This window comes from Podarcis bocagei (genome assembly GCF_964188305.1).
Source record: "Podarcis bocagei genome assembly, chromosome: 10".
Lineage (NCBI taxonomy): Eukaryota > Metazoa > Chordata > Lepidosauria > Squamata > Lacertidae > Podarcis > Podarcis bocagei.
Genome location: NC_138135.1, coordinates 24,437,677 through 24,461,156, shown reverse-complemented (window position 1 = coordinate 24,461,156; position 23,480 = coordinate 24,437,677). Strand labels below are relative to the sequence as shown.

Genomic DNA, 23,480 nt, shown 5'->3' with positions numbered 1-23,480 from the left:
CTAGGGCTGCTAATTAATAGAATTGAATGCAACTCACTTTAGAACAGGGAGTGGGGAACCTGTCTAGATACTACAGTACTTCCATCAGTCACAGCCAACAAGGCCAACAGCCAGGAATGATGGGGGTTGGAATTGAGTAATTGATTTTTCTTAAAGGCTTACTGCAATCAATATATAGTAATGGTTTCACCCAATTAAGGGTGATTTTTAGTCATCTAATTAAATTAGTTTTAGTTGTTTGATTAACTCTGCATCTACTTTTAAAGAACTAAAACAATAGTTCTGAATATTTTTAGATGACATATGTACATGGGGAATGCCTCTTCTAAGATAGTGCAGGCACCTGCAATTTCTGTAAGTATGTAAGTTGCTTCATTAATCAGGCATGACCTGTTAGTCAGTTTAAAAGTTTTGTAGTCAATTACTCTAAAATTGATCAAGGGTTACAGCCCTAATATAGTCATTATTGTCACAGAGGGAGGAAAGGCACATTCAAACTCTCCCTAATGGCAACAGGTGGAGGGTTTCCATCCTGGTATGTTATTTAACTATGGTTTGTACAAACCATAGTTTCCTGTATTTGGATGAAAAGGGAAAAATACTTGCGCCAAACCATAACCAGAAATTTTACATTTGCTTCCATTATGAGAGGAAGAGGAGAAGGGAGAGCAAGTAGCAAGCCCACCCATGAATTGATCCAAAGGATTCTCATAATGACCAGCTATAGTTTATTGTTTCATCCAAAGTGGGCTGGTGTGCTTTGTTGTTGTTTAGTCGTTTAGTCATGTCTGACTCTTCATGACCCCATGGACCAGAGCATGCCAGGCAATCCTGTCTTCCACTGCCTCCTGCAGTTTGGTCAAACTCATGCTGGTAGCTTCACGAACACTATCCAACCATCTCGTCCTCTGTCATCCCCTTCTCCTTGTGCCCTCAATCTTTCCCAACATCAGGGTCTTTTCCAGGGAGTCTTCTCTGGTGGCCAAAGTATTGGAGCCTCAGCTTCAGGACCTGTCCTTCCAGTGAGCATTCAGGGCTGATTTCCTTCAGAATGGGTAGGTTTGATCTTCTTGCAGTCCATGGGACTCTCAAGACTCTCTTCCAGCACCATAATTCAAAAGCATCAATTCTTCGGTGATCAGCCTTCTTTATGGTCCAGCTCTCACTTCCATACATCACTACTGGGAAAACCATAGCTTTAACTATACGGACCTTTGTTGGCAAGGTGATGTCTCTACTGGGCTGGTGTGCTAGAACATTGCTAATAAAGCAGACATTTCTCCGACATACTGTAGTACAGAAAGCCAGCTGGATGATAATGAGGTGGCAAAGAAATATATTTGGAAATGTGTTATTTAACGAGTGCCTCTTTCTCTCTCAATCTGGCTTTTCGTGCATGCCCTGGAACTCCTGACCTTTAGTGCTACCTAGTTTGAGAGATTTATACAATTTCACAGAATTGTCGGATTGGAAGAGATCCCAAGGACCACCTAGTCCAAGACCCTGCAAAGCAGGAATCACAGCTAAAGAAGCCTTGACAGATGGCCATTTGTAAATAGCTATTGTATTACTGGAATGCTATTGTGAAAGAAAACCTGTTTGTTTTTCTTTGGGGGGCGGGGAGGCACTGTTAGAATGCTTAGGCCTTATGACATACAGTTGGAATGGGGTTATGTCTGTCAATCACAAGTTCTGCTGCATTGCTTTGTGTTGCCAAGACAGAAGTACTGCTTATTAGCCTTTTCGTTTGCTTGTTTGTCAAAGTGGCAGCTAACGTTTTAATCTAGACCAAGGGTAGCCAACATGATGCTCTCCAGAAAGAATGCTGTTGTTTTTTTTAAATTATAATTTTTATTAGTTTTCAATTACAATAATCCAGTAATAGCCGCATTATATCAATGCCAAATTATAATACAATTCCTAATACCAACCATTCAAATACCAAATTATATAAACTCCAGAATTAATGGTGGACTACAATTCCCACCTCAGACCCTATTTTTCAGGGACATCCCTGATTTAGAGAAGCCATCCTGGTTTCTGATTTGATCCTGGAATGTCCCACTTTTCCTTAAGGGTAAGGTAAGGGGACCCCCGGCCATTAGGTCCAGTCGTTGCCGACTCTGGGGATGCGGTGCTCATCTCGCTTTACAGGCTGAGGGAGCCGGTGTACAGCTTCCGGGTCATGTGGCCAGCATGACTAAGCCGCTTCTGGCAAACCAGAGCAGTGCACAGAAACACCGTTTAGCTTCCCGCCGGAGCGGTACCTGTTTATCTACTTGCACTTTGATGTGCTTTTAAACTGTTAGGTTGGCAGGAGCAGAGACCGAGCAACGGGAGCTCACCCCATCGCGGGGATTCAAACTGCCGACCTTCTGATTGGCAAGCCCTAGGCTCTGTGATTTAACCCACAGCGCCACCCACGTCTCCACTTTTCCTTATGATGTCCTTATTTTCATTGGAGAAATGTTGGATGGTATGGAGTTATCTGACTTCCGAGCTGTCTGAAAGCAATCCTGTATAGGGAAGGGTCCCCCCCTTAATGTTTAATGTTTTATTATGTTTTTATATATGTTGGAAGCTGCCCTGTGTGGCTGGGGCAACCCAATAAGATGTGTGGGGTGTAAATAGTAACATTATCATTATGGAATGGGACGTCACTGTTTTCATGGGAGAAATATTGGAGGGTATGCCATTGGTCCTAGCCAGCATGAGCAATGATCAGGCATGAGGGGACTTGTAGTCCAGCAAAGCTGTCTTGAGGGCACTGTGTTCGTCACCCCTGTTTTAAAGAAATGGAACTGAGAGGGAGTCAAATGTCCCCATTAAGAGACATTAGGTATGTTTGACCTTGGTTGTTCAAAACAAGAAAGCAAAGAAGAGAAGGATCGGGCTTTTGCACAGCAAGTGGATGAAATCTGCTTCCATTGGCACCATGAAAGAAAAGGGAGAGTTTATTTATTTGTAGATATATTTATATACAGGCAGCGACCATTTTGTAAGGGGGTTTTGTTCCGGGCCCCTACACGCATTGACAGGGCATGCATAAGCCCACCCCATCCCACCCTATTCAGCTCCCGCCCCACCCCTTTCTGCCCCCATTCCCACTCTTCTGGGTCCCAAAGGACCTGGGCATCAGTGGTCAAGCATCGATTGGACATGCCTAAAATGGCTACCAGCTGTATCACCTTTCGTGCCCCATAAGTTAGGTAGAAGGTGCAGGGTGTGGCAAGACCTTTTAAAGCAGGGTTGGGAAACCTTAGATTTGGGAGTCAAATGTAGCCTCCCAGGCCTTGCCACCTGGCCCACAGGTCTCAGCCTAGGACACACTCCTGTCACACCCCTCACTGGCCTGATTCTGCACACTCCTTTTTACCTGGCTGGAGAGTGTCCTTTAACTGTCTTGCTTGCCTGGAAGGAGAGTGCTGTGTGGACTCTGAAAGGCTGCTCATGAGGCAATGTAACCTTTGGACTGAAAAATGTTCCCAGACCTTGTTTTAAAATATTTGCCATGGTGGTAGTGGGGGTGCCTTTTAGACTCCGCTTCAGGCAGCAAATTGTCCTGGGCCAGCGATGAGGAGAGAAATATGTTGGGCGGGTATCCTCTCCCCCTGCTTGTTTAAAATGGTCCAATGAACACAGGAAGAATCAGTTTGGATAAGTGCAAAAATTAACGGTAACTGTTAATTAACTGTAAATTAACTGTTGATGTAACTGTTTGCTGGTCCATTCTGGTTGTGCGCATAGTGTTCTGCGCATGGAAAACCCCTTCCATGCATGGGGCACATGAAGGGTCAGGGAATTTCTGCTCACAGAAGCTGCTGCTATTACTTCTGCCTTCTCTGTACACTCCTCATGTGTTAGTGGCACATTTCAGGGCCAATTCATAATGTATAAATTGGCTCTGTCTGCCCTCTCTTGGTGAGTGCAATCTCAGAGATTGTGTCTTGATTTCCCAGTTACTTGTAACCCAAAAGATAATTCAAACCAATCCATTGTAATGGGAAGGCAACGTTGTTATTAGACAGTGAAGGACCCGTCTTGCGCAGCTGGACTTAAAGAATTGTTTCAACAGTGGAGAGAAGGGCATTTTGTACTGTGCGCATCAAGTACAGTGGTGCCCCGCAAGACGAATGCCTCGCAAGACAAAAAACTCGCTAGACGAAAGGTTTTTTCATTCGCGATTTGCCTCGCAAGACGAATTCCCCTATGGGCTTGCTTCGCAAGACGAAAACGTCTTGCGACTTTGTTAAACCGTTTAAACCGTGCTTCGCAAGAAGAAAAATTCGTTAGATGGCAAAAATTGCGGAACGAATTAATTTCGTCTTGCGGGGCACCACTGTACACATTAATTCTGCTTGGGCACAGTGGGAGGGATTCAGCACAGGCCTAAGGAGATAGCTCCATCAGCGCAAGGCTTTCTGCTTTCCTGATGGAACAAGGTCTCTCCTCCCCTGTTCTGAAGGTTCTCCTGACTGAGCCCATTTGGGGGTGCAGGTAGAGGATGGTGGGGTGGGATGGGATGAGGGAAGCCTGGTTGCGCTAGGAGAAGTCCTTGCATGGGCTTCCACTAGCAGTACAAGACTGTCAACTACATATTCTAGATCAGAATCGCCAGCATCTTGCCTTCCAGATGTTGTTGGACTACAGCTCCCATCATCCCGGACCATCGGCTGTGTTGGCTGGGGCTTGGAAAGGAGTTGGAGTCCAACAGCATCATCAGAGTTTCATGTTGGCAACGCCTGAGTTAGAAGTACAGAAAGAGAAGAAGAAACAGGCGACAGGCATTTGCATCATTGCAATACATAAATAGAACAGGATGGGTGCAGGGATACAGAGAGCCTTGGCATGAGTAATGTGAACATGCTGAATGTCCACTAGAGAGGTTAGAGGTCGAGGCTGCAGTTACTGGCCTTGGGATTGTTTGGCTTTCCATCCTAGCTATGTTGGAAGTGCCTTTGGGTGACGCTCCACCCAACAGCATTTGTAGCATTTTCAGGAAGTCACATTTATCTCTTTTAAGCCAAGAGAAGTAGAAAATGTTTCAGGTTCATATTGTGGGTGAGCCAGAACATCAGCCTAGCTAAAGCCTATTGCAGAAAATAGAGAAGATGTGTCTCTGTGTATCTTTATATTTAAATACACACATTGTGTTATAATTGTTCATTGTATATTGCTATATTGTTTGTTCATAGTTATTGTAACTATTTTTAGTTTCTTGCTCTTGGCTGAAATGTTTTTCTTTTAATTGAATGTTTTACTTTACTGAATGGTAGTTATGAAATGAATCATTATTCCATTTCCCTGAAACACTGCTATTGTGTCTGTAGAGGATGTGCACTGGCATTGGACATATCAAAGATCCCAGAGCAAATCAGGCCAATTTGGATTGATCTGGGATTTTCCCAGAGTGGATGGAAGCAGGTCCAGATCACAGATCCATTAGTACACCAGCAGCTCTCCACCCCCCACCCAACCACCATTCACAGATATTGAATGTATGGAAAGGGTTGAGCAGTGCAATCCTGTGCAGCCTATCCAGAAGGAAGACGCCCCCCCCCCATCGTTCTACCTCGACACTGAGGTCCAGCCCTGAGGGCCTTCTGGTGGTTCCCTCACTGTGAGAAGCCAAGTTACAGGGAACCAGGCAGAGGGCCTTCTCGGTAGTGTCACCTGCCCTGTGGAACGTCCTCCCACCAGATGTCAAAGAGAACAACAACTACCAGACTTTTAGAAGACACCTGAAGGCAGCCCTGTTTAGGGAAGCTTTTAATGTTTGATGGATTACTGTATTTTAATATTTTGTTGGAAGCCGCCCAGAGTGGCTGGGGAAGCCCAGCCAGATGGGCGGGGTATAAATAAATAAAATATTATTATTACACAGAATCCATGGAAGAGTCATTACCTACACTGTTTGTGGAACAATGAATTATTCAACTGTACATTCCTTGGTTTCCTATGTATAGATTAATAAGGGTAAAATGAAATAATCTGGAATTATAGCTTCAGTTATACAGCTTCCTTCTTTTTTCTTCTTGCAGGAAAGCAATTTCCAGATCCGGCCTTCAGCATTTGGCTCCTGTTCAAAACCTCAACATTGCCATCACCAACGGCCCAGTGAAGGAGCTCAGAATGGCACTAGAATGGAGTGTAGGTGTTTCTTTTTTGTTCTGGATATTTAGTACTGTTATGTCCTTGGCTCAAATAATAGCTTGGTTGACATTTCTAGTAGACAGAGTTCAAATAACTGTAGGTTGGTGTTTGAATGATTGAAGAGCGTTGCATGGCAGGAAACCTCTAGAATGTCTTCTTTATGTAGACAGGGTATAATAGCTGAGTTAGTCTCCTTTCTTTCCTGATACCTTTGCATTTGGGAGCCAGGTAGGGGCAGCTTTTGTCCAGTCACAGCTACTTTAAGATCCCAGATACCTAATTTTTTTTCTATTGGCAATCACTTCTCCATCAAGGAAGACCCTCACAAAAGACTTAAAACGAACCAACATTAATCTTCTGTGGGCAAAGGGTGTGTCCCTGTAACATTCCCTTTGAATTTTCACACATTACATATTGCACAGGTGTCTCATTTTAAGCAGGACACCTTGGACTGACAAATGCACAGGACCAAAAGATGGGCGTTTTTACATCCTGCCCTGTGGTGCGAGTCAATTGGCTCACACCAGGGTGCAGGGCCAAAAAACAGAAGCAGACCTAGATTGCTCCCACACGTTGCCACTCTTCTTCCTCGTTCCGTCACAACACTTCTGGAAGCTGGCTTCTGGAATTACACTGGTGTTGGTGTCGGTTGGGCTGGCCACACTGGCTTCAACTGAGGATGTGCCAGCCTCCCCCAAGGCTGCAGTGGCTTCTCCTGAGGCCATGATAGTGTTGGCCAAGGCGGCAGTGGCAGAGGTGATGGGTTGGTGGGAAATGGCAGCTGGCAAGTGGTCAGGAGGGGGGACGGTGAGGGAGGGAGTAGACAGATGGCAGTGAGTGGGTGCTTGAGGGATGGGGTGAGTGGGTGGGCAGTAGCGGAGGTGGGCGCGAGTGAGCAGGCGAACGACAGGAGTGGTGGAATGGTGTAGGGCGTGCACGCCAATTTGCTCTCCCAAAACATTGGAGGGCATTTGACCGGCTTAAAGTTAGGTCATTCTTTTACTCTGTTCAGATCAAAGCAGGAAAGACATGAAAAAGTAGTACTTCATAATAAATTACAGGACAGATACAGGATATGGATTGGGTCTAACATAGTGTGTACAGTCATACCTCGGGTTACAGACACTTCAGGTTGCATTTTTTTCAGGTTACGGACCGCTGAAACCCGGAAGTACCGGAACGGGTTACTTCCGGGTTTCAGCTAAATCACGCTTTGCGCATATGCAGAAGCGCTGAACCGCAACCCGTGTGTCCGCAGACGTGCCACTGTGGCTTGTGGACACTGCAGATTGCGAACGTGCATCCCACACGGATCACGTTCGCAACCCGAGCATCCACTGTACACCGTTTTCCAAACCAGCAGTGAGAGTGAACTGAATACAGAATAAATGGGAGTGCACACATTGCCTTTGTCTAATTGTGTAGATCTTCTTTCCTAAACGTCAGTAATTGCTGTGACCTCATTCATTAACTAAAATGAGAGCGAGAGCATCCATGTGATGTAATTGTTACAGTGTGTTGAACTAAGACCTGGAATACCAGTGTTTAAATCTTCACTCCACCATGAAGCTCCCTAGGTACCCTTGGGCCCATTGCCATCTCTCAACCTGACCTACCTCACAGCATTGCTCTTAGCATAAAATGGGGAATGGGGAGGTGTTCCAGACTGAACTTCTGGGAGGGAAGGTGAGATAAATATAAATTTTAAAAGTCTGGAACAGTCTGGCTTATCCCAAAATGAATGAAGAGAACCCTGCTCACAGGCTCAGCTTCATGATCTTGGGTTCTACAAAGACCAGAGGCTGTTTTTAAAGAAGAAAGCTATATATCTGGGGAATATAGCTTATTCAGATAGGGGGCAACTGTAACATCCCTCCTGGATGTCAATTGGTGGAAGTAGTAAAGATAAACTTGCCTCTCTCTGCTGTCTTTCTTTGCCATTCAGGTGAATATTACAATGGATATTCTGACTGAGAGGTCACTCTTGGCTGATCACAGGGATCATGACAGGACATAAGGAAATATGGCAGTTTCTAAGTTTAAGCATTGATAGGTCTGTTGGCTGAAAAAAATAGCACAATTTAAATTGTACCTTCAGTGGCCTAGGAAGCTATATTTGACTGCGGAGGACCAACATAATAGGCTCTTGACGAAGCACCCTTTTACGTTTCCCCTCTTGGGAATGGTGGTGTAATTTACAAGGGCAATTGAGAATCCAGTGCTCTCACCTTTTCAAGGACGCCTGCATGAAGAGAAACGAGATGTCTTCCCAACTGGATTGTAGAAATAGGCCATTCTTACCTTTAGAAAAAAATCTAGCTAGGGATGTAATGAAGAAACGATGTGCACTAGAATAAGGAAAGGCAGATAGACTCTTTTCAAAGTAAATATTGTTTTAAATCTTCTCTTTAAAATATAGATTTGATGGCCTGGTTGCTATACGTTTTTCTGACCAACTATATATAGTTTAAATAATGTTGTTCTGGAAAAAGCTACTCCACAGAGCAAGTAAAAGGATTTGCTGAAATGGAGTAAGAATTTGTCCTTTTCCTCACTAGTCTGCTCCATTTCTTTAATGAGCTACTTTTATAGTAAGATAAATTCCTCTTTCAGCACACTGAAACTATCAGTATATTGAAAATGGTTTAGAAAGACACAAAGCTGCACAGTTAATTGAAAGTAATCTGCTGTTGGACGCCATCTGGTTGGAAAGCAACAATATTGCTCGTGACTTTTTTTTTTGCAGTGCAGAAGCCAAACTATTAGGCGTGATCAATGCATTTTGTATCATGTTGCAGTTCTGGATTCTCTTTGCTTAAAGCAGAACATCATATTTTTTTTGTTTGAAATTAAGCTGGTATTATGGCAGGAAGGAAGCTGGAATCCCCTTTAAGCTGCATTATTATTATTCTGGGTTATGATTGTTTGAAAATAAATATCCTCAGCTTAATATTAGTTAGTTATAGATCACTTTCCCCCCCAATCTTGGAACCTACCTGGGAACATGTAATTCCAAGGTGGTCACCCATCCTGCCATTGACCCAGGTGGCTTTGTGGTGGCTTCATGTGCCTTCAGACCATACCCTGGGACCAAGGTTCCAAAGAAAGCTCAGGTGACCATGGGATGTTCTTCAGAGACACAGTGTAGGCACCTTCTCCCTCACCAGCCAAAAAGAATCCAGAAGCCACCATGTATAGATCATCCTTCTCTAGCCTGATGCCCTCCAGATGTTTGGGACTAAAAATCCAAACGTTCTAGCAAGGATGGTCCAAAATGTCTGGAGGGCACCAAGGTGGGGAAGGCCAGTCTATAGATGCACACAAAAATCTTGAAGCACAGACTTGCTGGAGGCGCAACCTGTCAGATGTGAAGAACGAAAGCCTTAACTGCTTCTGACCATTAGCAATTCCCACAGCACATTTCAAAAAAGTACCATGTAATGCCTTTGGCAAATAATGTCTACCCATGAATTCAACCCTACATTCAGATTTTATACATGGTTTTGGCATTTCATGCTTTCTGATCTGCCTTTTGGGTATGCAAAGATGGGAAAGCTTGAACGAAAATGTCTCTTTTCTCTTGAGTTTTATTATAAATAGTGGGTTTTGTGGTCCTAGGTAAAGGTAAAGGTACCCCTGCCCGTACAGGCCAGTCTTGACAGACTCTAGGGTTGTGCGCTCATCTCACTCTAGAGGCTGGGAGCCAGCGCTGTCCGCAGACACTTCCGGGTCACGTGGCCAGCGTGACGAAGCTGCTCTGGCGAACCAGCACCAGAGCAGCACACGGAAACGCCGTTTACCTTCCTGCCAGTAAGCGGTCCCTATTTATCTACTTGCACCTGGGGGTGCTTTCGAACTGCTAGGTTGGCAGGCGCTGGGACCGAGCGACGGGAGCGCACCCCGCCGCGGGGATTCGAACCGCTGACCTTTCGATCGGCAAGTCCTAGGCGCTGAGGCTTTTACCCACAGGGCCACCCGTGTCCCATTTTGTGGTCCTAAAAGCAAGTAATGGATAGTTATCAGATAAAAACTAGTAGGCATATTTGATACATTCCTTATGACTAGCACAATTGGTTGGTGTCTTCCTTCTCTTTGAGCAGGACAGGCAATGATGCTCTCTGGGCCTTATGGGATGCAGAGTGGGACAAACAGAAAGTGAGCCCATGAATGCTGGAATGATTGATGTGTATATATATATATATATATATGTAGGTTTTGGTGTCTTCGGGTGTCTTCCCGTGTAAGAGTTGGGGTGTCTAGGCGACGTTTCGACGAGGTCTCACTCGTCATCTTCAGGCTGGTGCTTTCGGCTTCTTGTTACTAGAACAGAGCAGGATCTCAGTGTTTGAGTTCCTATAAATACTGTTGAGGGGGTGTGGTGTATAGCCTCCAACGTTCTGGGCAGAGAGGAAGTTCCTAGGTTAATGTGCCTTTTCTTCTTTTGTTCATTAATTACTTGAGGGATATCTTGAGTGATTACTTGAGTGATATTCTGAGTACCACTTAGGAGGGTCATTAGGTGTGGATTAGTTGCTAAAGCTTTCGTGTCTTGACCTCTTGACCTTGTAAAGAGTTTTTCTGAGAAGATGGCTGTACTGCACTAGTTGTGCTCTGGCTTGGCTTCGCCAACGGATACCAGCAAAACAGGGTTACGAAGCTAATCCAAAAAGAAACACCCCCCAAAAACCAAGACACAGAAGAAAACAATGGCATGGCCCTCCTTCCTTATATCAAGGGCACTACAGATAAAATTAGCAAAATCCTCCATAAACACAATATCAAAACAGCCTTTTGCACCAACCAAAAAATAGCCAATATCCTCAGAAACCCAAAAGATAAAATCCAGTTAGAAAACCAAGGGGTCTATGAAATACCCTGCAAAGTCTGCCCAGCCACGTACATTGGACAAACAAACAGACGAATAAATGCACGTATCGCAGAACACAAGAATGCCGTCAAAAAAGAAGAAAAAACTTCCTCTCTTTACCAACACATGAAAGAAACAGGACACGAAATTAATTTTGCAGATTCCAAATTGCTCTTTAACATGGAACATCACCACAAGAGAATAATCATGGAAGCCATCGAGATAGAGAAACACCCTCACAACATGAACAAGCGTGACGACACGTCCCGCCTGCCAGACATCTGGAAATTAGCCCTCCCCACAAAAACCGACACCAGAACCAGAGGCACACAGAACGCCATCTCCAATCAACCACACCAGACCCAAACCCAGACCCTCTCCACAGATAAATTACAGACACCATCCAGTAGCCAAACCATAGTGGCACCTCCGGATGCTGCACCCCCCTGCAATCCCTACACGGATTTGGCTGGCACAGGGCACAAAACCACAGCTCGCCCCTATACACGAAGCCAAGCCAGAGCACAACTAAGTGCAGTACAGCCATCTTCTCAGAAAAACTCTTTACAAGGTCAAGAGGTCAAGACACGAAAGCTTTAGCAACTAATCCACACCTAATGACCCTCCTAAGTGGTACTCAGAATATCACTCAAGTAATCACTCAAGATATCCCTCAAGTAATTAATGAACAAAAGAAGAAAAGGCACATTAACCTGGGAACTTCCTCTCTGCCCAGAACGTTGGAGGCTATACACCACACCCCCTCAACAGTATTTATAGGAACTCAAACACTGAGACCCTGCTCTGTTCTAGTAACAAGAAGCCGAAAGCACCAGCCTGAAGATGACGAGTGAGACCTCGTCGAAACGTCGCCTAGACACCCCAACTCTTACACGGGAAGACACCCGAAGACACCAAAACCTGCATTCCTGTACCCGTGAAAATCTACGAAAGCATATATATATATATATATATATATATATATATATATATATATATATATATATATATATTATAACTAGTGCTGTGCTAAAAAATCTCCTCCTCCTCCTCCTCCTCCTCCTCCTCCTCCTCTTCTACTACTACTACCACTACTATTACTACTACTACTACTACTACCACCATTTTCCATCAGTTGATGAGGAAAACAATTGCATTCAAACCTAATCAAAATGAATCAAATGTTGGGTGAAATTCTCATAGATGGGTGCAGGATTTTTGTCACAATTACCTTACTTACCTTTGATATGCTCAAGGGGTGTTTGTGAATCTTCCTTCCTTCATTCAACACACCATCTCACCCAAAGGCTCTGCAGCCTTCACAGGTGTCTATGCTTCAATTAAAGCCTGGAGGAAGACATCATGGTGCATCATGGCTGCAAAGTGCAGAAGAAATATTTACTGGAAAGAAAAAAGCACATGTTGCCCCTGGCCACCTGGCAACAAGAAGTAAATTTAACCTCATGCAGAGGACAATCCTAAAGATACTCTGCGGTGCCCTGAGAATGAAGTGGGAAAATGAAATTCTGTTTAGCGGGGGGGGGGACGGGACCATTGAGAAATTGAAATATGCAATATGAATGTGTCAAAGGATGTTGGGCAGAGGGAACTATCTGTTGATAGTTCTAAAGTTATGCTTCATAAAGAGAAGTGGGGAATATGTTAAATAAAAGAACACTGGGCTTTTGCTACACTGGTAAAGTCCAGACATGAACCTTGTGTATGGAACTTAGCTTTCACCCTTGTGGATGAAATATGGCTTTCAATGTGCCTTGAATGTTTTATATTTTTGTAAAAAAAAGAAGAAGTGTGCTTTTTGGTTGTCACTGCAGCTTTTTTGCATTTTGAAAAGCAGATTGAAAAATGTAATAAATGATCAAGCAAATATCAAAAAATCCCCAAACTGCACCAGACTTACAGCTGATCTTGATAAAGTAAGGGAGACTCCTGTATTTTAATATGCTTTTCAATGTTATCCAGAAGTAAGAACAATTGAGTCCAAGAGGGCTTTCTTCCAGGTAAGCACGCATAGATTTGCTTTGCAAAACCCTGTATCAGGGAGAATCTGGTCTATAATTTGAAGGCAGCTCCTTAAATGTTTACCTTGGGTCTTCTTGCTATTAAACATTACTGATAATGACTATAGAGAAGGTTGGTTTTCCCCATCCCTCTGAGTAGCTAACTGAATGAATGAAAAAACATTTTCATTTTCTCAGGAAAATGCAGTGAATGGCGAACATCTCTGGCTAGAGACGAACGTTTCTGGGGACCTGTGCTACCTGGGGGAGGAGAGCTGCCAGGTCAAGTTCTCTGTAAGTGTTCCCTTTTCTCCCATAATTTCTACCCACATTTTTCATATGGCCTTAGGTGTGTGAACAGACTGAGGGATGGATTGGTACATCCATTTAAGTATTCAGGGAATGTGTATAGTTGGGGGACAGGGCAAAGCTTGCTGTATTGACCCTGCTCCCTTCTGTATGTGTTCCCCCAATGCACAGAGGAATAACGGCACAATTGTTTTATGTATGATCTGCATGATCCCTGCACATACAGTAGGAAACTGTTTGTATAACACCACCTCCTTCAACATGATGCTTTGGATTACAAGCTTGGGAAGCAGCACCCAGCTGTGCGGGAATCACTCTTGCTGGCTGAAAGGGGCTGCTTTGACAAGGCATCCTCTCCAAGGAACATGCTGGTGAATCAGCAGCCAGTAAGACGGAACCCCAGAGACGCCAGCTGATGGGCAGGTGGGTGTGGTTTTGCGAGTGGGGATGCCAGAACAGTGCAAACACACCAGCAGGAATGCCAGATTGGCTCTGCTGGTGTATTTGCACTGCACTGACCTCCCCACCACTTTGCCTCTTCCCTTCTCACTCCTATTAAGCAACAGAGACCAACCTGTTGGATAGCTATTGTAGCTGCTCCGTCCCATTTCCCAAGCTACTCCTGCCTGTATACTCTCTTTGAGTAAGCTGCTTTCTAACCACCAATTGAAACCTTTTACTATTCAGTCCAAACATCTTGGCAATTCAGTGTTTACGAGTACTTTTATTTATAACCCACATGTTTCTTTCCTAACTACTGAGCAAGTCGCCTTTGGAAGCGAATAGACAGGGTAGAAGTTTTATTATTTTGACAACAATGCACATTGTCCAATTGCATACTGTCAACCAGGAGCAGAAAATCTTGAATGTATGACAAGAATAAAAGTGGGAGGGAGCGTGGAAGAGCAAGAAAAATGTTCACACCATATTATCTTCTCCTATATTGATGAGCATATGGGTACTATATATATTTCAGAAATCAGCTCTTCGAAGAAAATGTGCTGCTTGTAAGATTGTTGTCCACAATGCATGCATGGAGCAGTTAGATAAGGTAAGATGGTGCCACCTGCTGGGATATTTGTGCCAGGGAACAAGCTTAGGCAAAGGTCCCTGTTATTTACTTGCATAATATTACTATATAGGACATTTCGACCTGTAAGGCTAATGCCAGGTCTTTTCACCATAGCAATAATTCTCCATCCATCATAAACTACCCCTATTCCTGCAAAAAGAAAAGAAAAGAAAATGTGAAGAATCTTTTAGTTGTGATGAATTCTAGAAGAGCAACCATACTGGTTTGCAGAGGAAAGCAATGTCTCTAGGAACCTGCATCATTTGTTACCTGAAAGTTTTTGTTGTTCAGGAATGCACTGAATGCAATGTGATGAATTAGGCTCCTGCTTATGGAAGCTTGTTCCACAAATTAAATGATTGGCTTTTCTACTGCCCAATCATCTCTGATATTATTTTACATCTTCATGTTTTTGTGTTACCCAGAAATCCTTACTGGGTAGAATCGGGATGGACAGATTATGCAAGAGTTAGATTTTCTTTGGGGTGGTTTTTCTTTTTGGTCAGGCGTGCTTCCTTTTCTGAGTCCAGGAGGAAGCGGATTGGTATCCATGTAGGAAAGCCATTTCATAAGGAATCATATGAATCCAAAGGGGTGTATCTGTATTACTTTCTTGCACCGAGAGCAAAGAGACCCCTGGCATTTTAAACACAATCAGCATAAAGACCCACCAATATGAAAATGTACTTGTAATTTACAACCCCCGCAATAAACATTAATAATACTAGAACTATGAAAAATAATGCTATGGAACAACTGGTTTTTAGTTTCAATGCTATTTTTCATTGTCATATTTGTCCTTTTCAGGAGTACATTACAAGAATATTTTCATTTTTCAAGGTCTGTTTGCTCTTTTTGTTTGATACACAGGGACCCTTATTGTATATTCATTCTGCTGCACCTTAACACATTTACTGTAGCAGAAGCTTTTGTGGTCTGGAGATGACTTTGGCCACATCCACACCATTCATCTAAAACACCAGAGTTCTCTGGGAAAAGGGATTGGTTTGTTAAACTACTCTGTAAATTGTAGCTCTGGGAGTAGGGTAGCCATATTTTGAAGAGCAAAAAAGAGGACACATTTGCCAACTTCTACTTTTAACTATGGATCGCTATGACGACTATCGTTTTAAATACCTCTACTATATGTAGGATATAGAAGCTGTGATATATTGCTAGTAGCAGTGTTCTTAACTTTCAACAAAATAAGAATAAGAATAAGAATAAATACATATTGTTCACTCACTTGCCACATGAAAGTATTTGGGCTCATGTTCTTTTTTTATATAAGATGTTTATTAAGATTTTTTAAAGTATAACAACAAAATAAAAAAGATATAAACATAAAAAATAACAAAAATACAAAATAAAAATAGTTTAAAACACACACACACAGATTTTCCATTACTTGTTTTCCTTTAGCTTGTTTCCCGAACCTCCTTATACCTCCCTTTTTTGTATTCCACTTCCATCTGTTGATTCAGCAAATCCTTACCCTCTTTAATTATCCTAATCTTAATCTTAAAAATAATAGCATTAAATTTTTACCTATTTATAACCCTTTTTTCATATTCCCTTAAAGCATTACAGCTGGAAACCACTTAATTTCTATCCAACATCATTCTAACATTCATTAATTTTACAATGTTTCTGTAAGTAATCTGTAAGTATTTGGGCTCATGTTCACATCTTTGTGAACGTAAGTGTGCACAGAACAATTAAACTGTTTAACATGTACATATGGACTCTCCTTAAGGGCAGGGGAATGTTTACTCTTGCCCTCCCAGACTTCTTCTCCAACATCTTGTAGCAGAGTCAGTGTCATTTTAGTTCAGCCACAAGAGAAGGGATTTTTACAGTATGAAGCTAATTTAAGATGCTGCTCTGTTGTGACTCTCTGCTGCTAACTACCTTAGCCGGGTGCCTTAGATCTGAGTTTAATGCACTATTTTGTTTTTCTTGGGTTACTGTAAACAAAAAACCAAACCAAAAAACCCAGGCATTTTGCCAAATTAAAAAAATTGCCCAGACAGAAATTTTAATCCTGAAAAGGAGGGCATGTCCTGGAAAAAGAGGATACATGCCAACCGTATCTGGGAGGGAAATAAGAGTCTCCAGTCCTGACAACTCCTAGCACCCTTAACAGACTACAACTCCCAGAATTCTTTGGGGGAAGCCATAGCTGTTTAAAATGGTATGGCCCTGCCTTAAATGTATGATGTGAATGTGGCCCTAATCTGATGCATAAATCAAAACTGGCGGATATGTGTGTAACATCAAAATACACATGACTTCTTTTTTCTGTTACTGTGCAGAGCAGGGGAAGCATTAGAGGGTAGCAGAACAGCAGGTTCTGAAATGAAATGCTGGTTGAATTTTCTTGCTGACCTTTACAGGGAATTATAATCATTTCTTCCTACAAGTTCAGTACTGATGACATCTAGTGGAGAGCCACATGCCTCCAGACACAAAAGATTCTGAAATAGCCAGGTTAGTTAGTTTATAAAGGAAAGAAACCCCAAGGTCAATCCGGCATATAAATCTGCCTCAAACTTTATCTTGTGGCAGCGGCTAATCCATTGCCTGGCCCAGTGCCCAGCATCTAGGCTGAATTTTAAACAATATGATTACAATTTAGATAGCTTTCCTATCTTGGCAAGATCTATAGAAGGGTCAAAAGCTTAATGGTAGCATTTGAGGCGGCTTAACGGCTTGGAGTGGGGCGCGCTGACATGCATTCTCCAGGCCATATGTAGGTCAAGAGTACTTGTATTTTTTGCTGGGTCACAGAATCTCAACTTTCATTTTAAGAAACAAACAAGCAAGCAAAAGTGACTCTCTAGGCTTCAGGGTTTCAGAAACAGGGTTAGACCCAGACTTTGCTCCCACGGGGTGGGCTGTCACACAGGATGAACAACTGAAGGTGGAGAGACTGTGTCCTTCCAGATGTCATAGAGTCATAGAATTATAGAGTTGGAAGGGACCTTGAGGATCATCTAGTCCAACCCCTGCAATGTCATTGGACTCCAACTTCCATCAGCCCCAGCCAGCATGACCAATGGTGAGAGATGATGGGAGCTGTACAACAACTCTGATTTGCAATATCTAGTTCTTGCTTTGGTGTCATACAGGATGTACAACATACTCATATCATAATAGAGGCTCCCACCAGAAACTACAATTTTCCTCTCTACTATATGCTTCGGAAGAATGTGTATTTCTAATGATTTCCAGCAGTATGCTCAATATGCCACTGTAAGAGACACAAGTACCTCAGAAGCCTGAGTTTTATGTTGGTTTTCCAGGCATTTTGCTGACATTAGCGTTTGAATTCTGACACTATATATGCACATCTGTCACTGTCAAGAGGGGATGAATGTTGTTCACGAAATGATTTATGAATTGTTAAATGCCTCAGCATAAAAACTTAGCTAGCAAACTAACAATAGCCCTCGTTAGATGCATTTAGTCCTGTCTTATGATGTGCAGATGTGCTGTTTTTATTGTCCATAATGCAAAGCATGACATGTTTAAGAGTTGTTGGTTTTTTTTTTTGGGGGGGGGGGGAAGCATGAACTGTAATGATGAGCATTTAAAGAGAAGGGGGCAAGAATCAGAGGTAGAGCATCTGCTTTGTATCCAGAAAGTCCCAGGTTCAGTCCCCAGCATCTCCAGGTAGGGCTGGGAAAGACCCCAGCCTGAAATTCTGGAGCAGTGGAGGGTATGAGGTGTTTGGGGAGGAGAAGTACCTCTGGTAGGGAATACGTCATCCTCCTTCTGGGATAGTTTGTTCACCATTGGTCCCTACCCTGCACTCAGCTCTCACCTGTGGCTCCTAGAAGCTGTAAGCATGTGACAGCAGCCAAACCATGGACAATGGCTTCATCTGGCTGGCTCAACCAGGTGAGAGTAGCTGACGGGTCTCCAACTGTTGGTGACTTAGGGACTTCCTTTGCATGTGAAGACAGGCTCTGGTAGAGTTGAGAAGACCAATAGTGGGCCCAGCAGCCAGGAAGGTGGTTTCTGTACATGCCGTAGAGAGAAGTGAGGGACCAATGGGGCTGACCAGTGTGGGAAGGTAGCCCATCTTGGAGAAGGAAGGCTCTGATCCTAAACTTCTGCTTCCTTGTGAGATATCTTCGGCAGAAGAAATGGCAAAGGAGTGAACCCCACAGAAATCCAGAGTAGAATCCCTCAGACGATGGGATGGCATCTTGTACGCCTCCTTCCTGCAACTCCTGCAGCCAAGCTGGTGCCAAACGTATTGCTCTGCGCACACACGACTGCACACCTTTGCTAGATTTTGGCAGCTGCTGGGCAGGTGGTCCGAAGGATTCCTCCAGCAATCCTGCTGGATTGGCTAAGGCACCTTGTGGCTTGCAAGTAAATGGGGCAGCTGTTTCGTGGTGGCACTAGGCCCCTGCTCCAAGGACCAGGTCCAGAAAAAGCTTATCACCTGTACTCCCGCCAGTCAGCTGCCCAGTCCTAGAGATCCATTGCCATCCAACGTGGACCATCTAGTCCACGTTGTACTATACTGAGTTTGTACTATACTGAGTTTGTACTATACGTTGTACTATACTGAGTTTGTACTATACTGAGCCTGGAACTATAGGAACATAGGAAGTGGCCTAGGAAGGCAGACCACCGGTCCACCTAGCTCAGTACTGTCTACAATATCTGGAAGAGGTTCTAAAGGGTTTCATGCAGCCCTACTGGAAGATGTCGCTAGGGATCAAAGCTAGGGCTTTCTGCATTCAAAGTGGATGCTCTACAACTAAGTTACAGCCCTTTACCACCTCTTTTGGTGCTTTGGAGGGGTGGCCTGTTTCATCATGGGGATAGGCCTGCCATTATTACTCCTGTCTTCTTGCTTCCCACCTGGCAGATTAACTTTCGTTGCAAGCCAACTTTCCGAGAAGGCGGTTCTAGATCTCCCAGAGAGGTTAGTGGTTTGTGAATGTTACCTATGAGTCTCTTTGCAGGATTGTGGCCTATAAGCAACTGCTTCGTTCTTGGGGGGTGTGTGTGTGTGCGGAGGGATACTTTCAGATCCAGTGGAGCTTTGGAAACTGCTTCTCTGCTTTTCAGTTTTTCCTGGTGCTCAGCCTTCCAGGCTGAAAACCAGAAAGTGTTAATAATAATAATAATAACAATTTTATTTATACCCCTCCCTCCCCAGCCAAGACTGGGCTCAGGGTGGCTAACACCAGATATAAAACAATAGATTGAAATACAACTTAAAAAACAAGATTAAAATACAACATTAAAATGCAGCCTCATTTCAGCAGAAACTCAAAAACTTTTTTGGGGATGAAAACATCGTCTTCACCAAGGCTAACTATCCAGACCAGTCCTACATGGGCCAGAAAAAAGCCAGGGAAGTCCCCAAGTAGGAGTTCCATCACAGAAGGAAAAAGGAAAAAAGAAAGAGGGGGAGGGGATCAAGTTAATTCCAAGCCAAAAGCCAAGCTGAACAATTCTGTCTTACAGGCCCTGCGGAAAGAAATCAGATCCTGCAGGGCCCTGGTCTCATATGCCTTTAAATCCTAAAAACAGCAGGCAATTGCTGCCTTTCGCCTCCCTATTTCTGCTGTGCATCCTCTCCTTCATCTCTTGTGACATGCAGGACTTTAGGAAAGCCACATGGGAGGTGGAGATATTTGGTGGGGTTGAAGAAAGGAGACTGGGGAAGCACAGCAGAAGAATGAAAACACAATGTCAAAGGTGCACTTGGCATGGTTCAAATGGGCTTCTTCAGGCTCCCCCCTCCCCCAAACCACTTTAAAAGGCAGTTTTGCTTGCTGTCTGGGAGAAGTCTTAGACCTTGATTTGATTTCGATTTATTATATTTCTCTGCCACTTTTCATTCGAGTGAACCCCAAAGCAGCTTACGAAGAACAAATAATAATGATATAATAAAACATAATAGAGCATCACAAATACAGCGCAAATCATACAGAATAATTAACAAATCATCAGTGAAACAGATACGATGTGTAAAACACTGTTAACAAAGCAACAACAACTGAATAATAAGCCGAACAGTGGCTTTAAAGCAGAAGTCATTATATGATTAACAAATCAATGCAGCATTTATAATCTATAAAACAAAATAAACAACATGAAGACAATAGCAACCAAAAAATAAACTAAGCACTGTTAAGCTAATGCACACTCTCCACATCTCCTTGACTCATAATTTTCATTTTATTTGGCTCATTAAAATACACATACATATAATGCCTCTGGCAGCAACTCCCTCTTTGAAGGTTCCTCAGGCTGCAGGTGGGGCAACACAGGTGAGAAACCAACCACGCCCTGGTGGCAAACAGTGTCTCCTTCCCCTCACAGTTCTTCCTCTGGAAACAGCTCCCTTATGAAGGCTTCTAGGGCTGGAGGGTAAAGCAAGGCAGGTAGAAAAAGCTATTGCCTGCTGGCCAACACAGCATCTCTCTCCCCCCCCCATCAGATAATGTCCCAAATTGCTTGAGCAGAGCCTTGAAGAAGCTGCTTCAGTTGTCCACTGGGGAGGGGAGAAGAAGACCACGGGATCACCGTGTTTCATAAGCACTCTCCAGGATGGGGAATTCATCCCAGAATACTAGATACACTAGTTGTGTATCATTTGCTCCTGATACCTGCTTCATGAGAAACTGGGCTCATTCTGAAAAGAGAAGCGCATTGCAGATTGATTGACAGCAGCATGGCTTAGTGCATATGTAGTCTTAGAGCTCATTCACACTTCCATTTGCCTATCTGCTTTCTCCCAGGAAAACCCATGGTTGACCATTGAATTGGAGCAAACATTGATTGGGTTTCCCGCAGTTTGTCGGTCATTTCGATTTAGTGCTACAGTGTGTGTTCTCCAGGGGAAAGTGCTGAGACAAAGGCAAAACCACTTGGACTCCTATTTTCTAGGCATGGGATAAGCAGGAGTGTGGGCGAGCCTTGAAAGATGGAGTCAAGAATGTAGATTAGGCTTAGGAAGATGAATAACCATGGAGCATAAATAGCTAGTAGATAATTCAGGGAGCAGGACCAAATCCTTCAGAAACCATCTGGTGCAGACATAGCCTTAAAAAAATAAATCATTTAATTTTACTTTTAATTTGTATGCCACCTTTCTATATTACTATGTGCAAGGCGATTTACAACAACAGAATATACAACAAAGATCACACATCTTATAATAATCGGATCCAATGCGACAAAGTCATAAAAAATAACTTTAAATTAAACAACTTATATCAAGTAAAGTAATATTCAACAATATATTCGAATATAACAGTGCACAATAAAATTAACTCACAAAGTATCAGTAAATAATAAACAGAAATTTGCTCTTAACAGTTACAATAAATGATTGCTAAACTATAACCAATAGAAATAACAGTAAATCACAATGCATAAAAAACCCCACCACACTACATGCAAAACCATGTGAAAGGATCAAACTGAAATTGCCTTGGTTGCACTGGTCGATGATCGCTGGTGGGCTAGGGACCGAGGTGAAAGCTGTTTCCTGGTCCTGCTGGATCTCTCAGCGGCCTTTAACTAATGACCATGACATCTTTCTGGACCATCTGGAAGAGCTGGGAGCTGGGGGCACTGTTATGCAGTGGTTCTGCTCCTTTCTCCTGGGCTGTGTCCAGAAAGTGGTGTTGAGGGATGAGTGTTCAGACTCCTGGGTTCTCGCTTGTGGGGTGCTTTAGGACTCCATACTCTCCCCAATGCTTTTCAACATCTATATGAGGTTACTGGGAGAGATCATCAGGGGGTTTGGGCTGCATGTTCACCAGCATGAGGATGATACCCAGCTCTACCTCTCTTTCAAATCAGAACTATGGAAGGTAGTGAAGGACCTGTGTGAGTGTCTGAAGGTGGTTGGAGAATGGATATAAATAGTAAAATTATTATTATTATTATAAATTGTGTGTGTGACACAACTTACATTTTTAAAAAATGGGATGTGGAGGAATACTGCTTTGAATACCAAAAGCCAAAATGCCTTATTTTATTTTCTGTTATGGAACATCTCTCTCTTATGTGTGCTTCAGAGCAGCTGACAGCTCCTATCCCTTCCTTTCTGAATTGCCTCCCAGCAATGCCAGCGGCGATCTCTAGGCTGCCATATGTGAATGGTGGCTTTGGAATGCAAAGTTCTGCACCGGATGCTGGGCTGTGTTTTCTTGTATTAATTTTATTCCTTGCTTCCACTGCCTCCCCCTGCAGAACTTTGTCCGACATCACTGGGTACACAGGCGGCGGCAGGAGGGGAAGTGCAAGCAGTGTGGAAAGGTAAGGATAATGTCGGGACCAGCACAATTCATCTTGCTGCTTGAAGATGAATCCTGCCTGCCACCACACACCCCAGAGTCCATATACATAGGCCGATCAGATTGGCAATTTATTTTATTGACCAAAAATAAATAAATCTCTGGGTGACAGATGCATTTTAAGCAGGTGCCTAAATGTCAGTACCGTAGGTGCCTACCTGATGTTCATTGGAAGCACATTCCAGGAGGAAGGTGCTAAAATGCACCGATCTTGATGGACAAAAGCTGAACCTTGGGAGCATGTGAAACTAAGGTGTCCCTCCTGAGGATTGAAGTGACTGGGCAGGGGGTATACAAGGTAAGGCATTCCCAGAAATAACTTGGTCCTCAGTTGTTCTGGGCCTTATAGCAAGACCTTGAACTTGTCCCAGTAACATATTGCCTGTTGAATCTTATTCCTTAGTGAATCTGAGGTCCGCAAACAGGGTGTATGACAGGCCTGGGGCACATAGCTGTGGACTCTGACGGAGGGGAGTGACTCAGGAAGAACAGCCAAGGTGTTTTCTGCTGTTCTCCTCAGTTTCTGCCACCTGAGGCAATTGCCTCACTCTGTCCAATGACAGGACCGGCCCTGACTAATATCTACAGCATTTAAAGCTTTGCGTATCATTTAGAAGAAGAAGAAGAAGAAGAAGAGTTTGGATTTGATATCCCGCCTTTCACTCCCCTCAGGAGTCTCAAAGCGGCTAACATTCTCCTTTCCCTTCCTCCCCCACAACAAA

At 43.5% G+C, this 23,480-nt stretch overlaps 1 protein-coding gene across 7 annotated transcripts in view; it reads left to right on the top strand.

Moving 5' to 3' along the window:
- Positions 1–23,480, top strand: part of DGKI (diacylglycerol kinase iota) — a 275,714-nt gene that overhangs the window by 113,262 nt on the left and 138,972 nt on the right. For all 7 annotated transcript variants that reach the window (XM_081212004.1, XM_081212007.1, XM_081212006.1 and 4 more), the window contains exons 2-6: positions 6,042–6,150; positions 13,237–13,332; positions 14,324–14,398; positions 19,308–19,364; positions 22,655–22,720. In XM_081212004.1, coding sequence (XP_081068130.1) covers positions 6,042–6,150; positions 13,237–13,332; positions 14,324–14,398; positions 19,308–19,364; positions 22,655–22,720 — 403 coding nt within the window. The remainder of the gene's footprint in view (positions 1–6,041; positions 6,151–13,236; positions 13,333–14,323; positions 14,399–19,307; positions 19,365–22,654; positions 22,721–23,480) is intronic.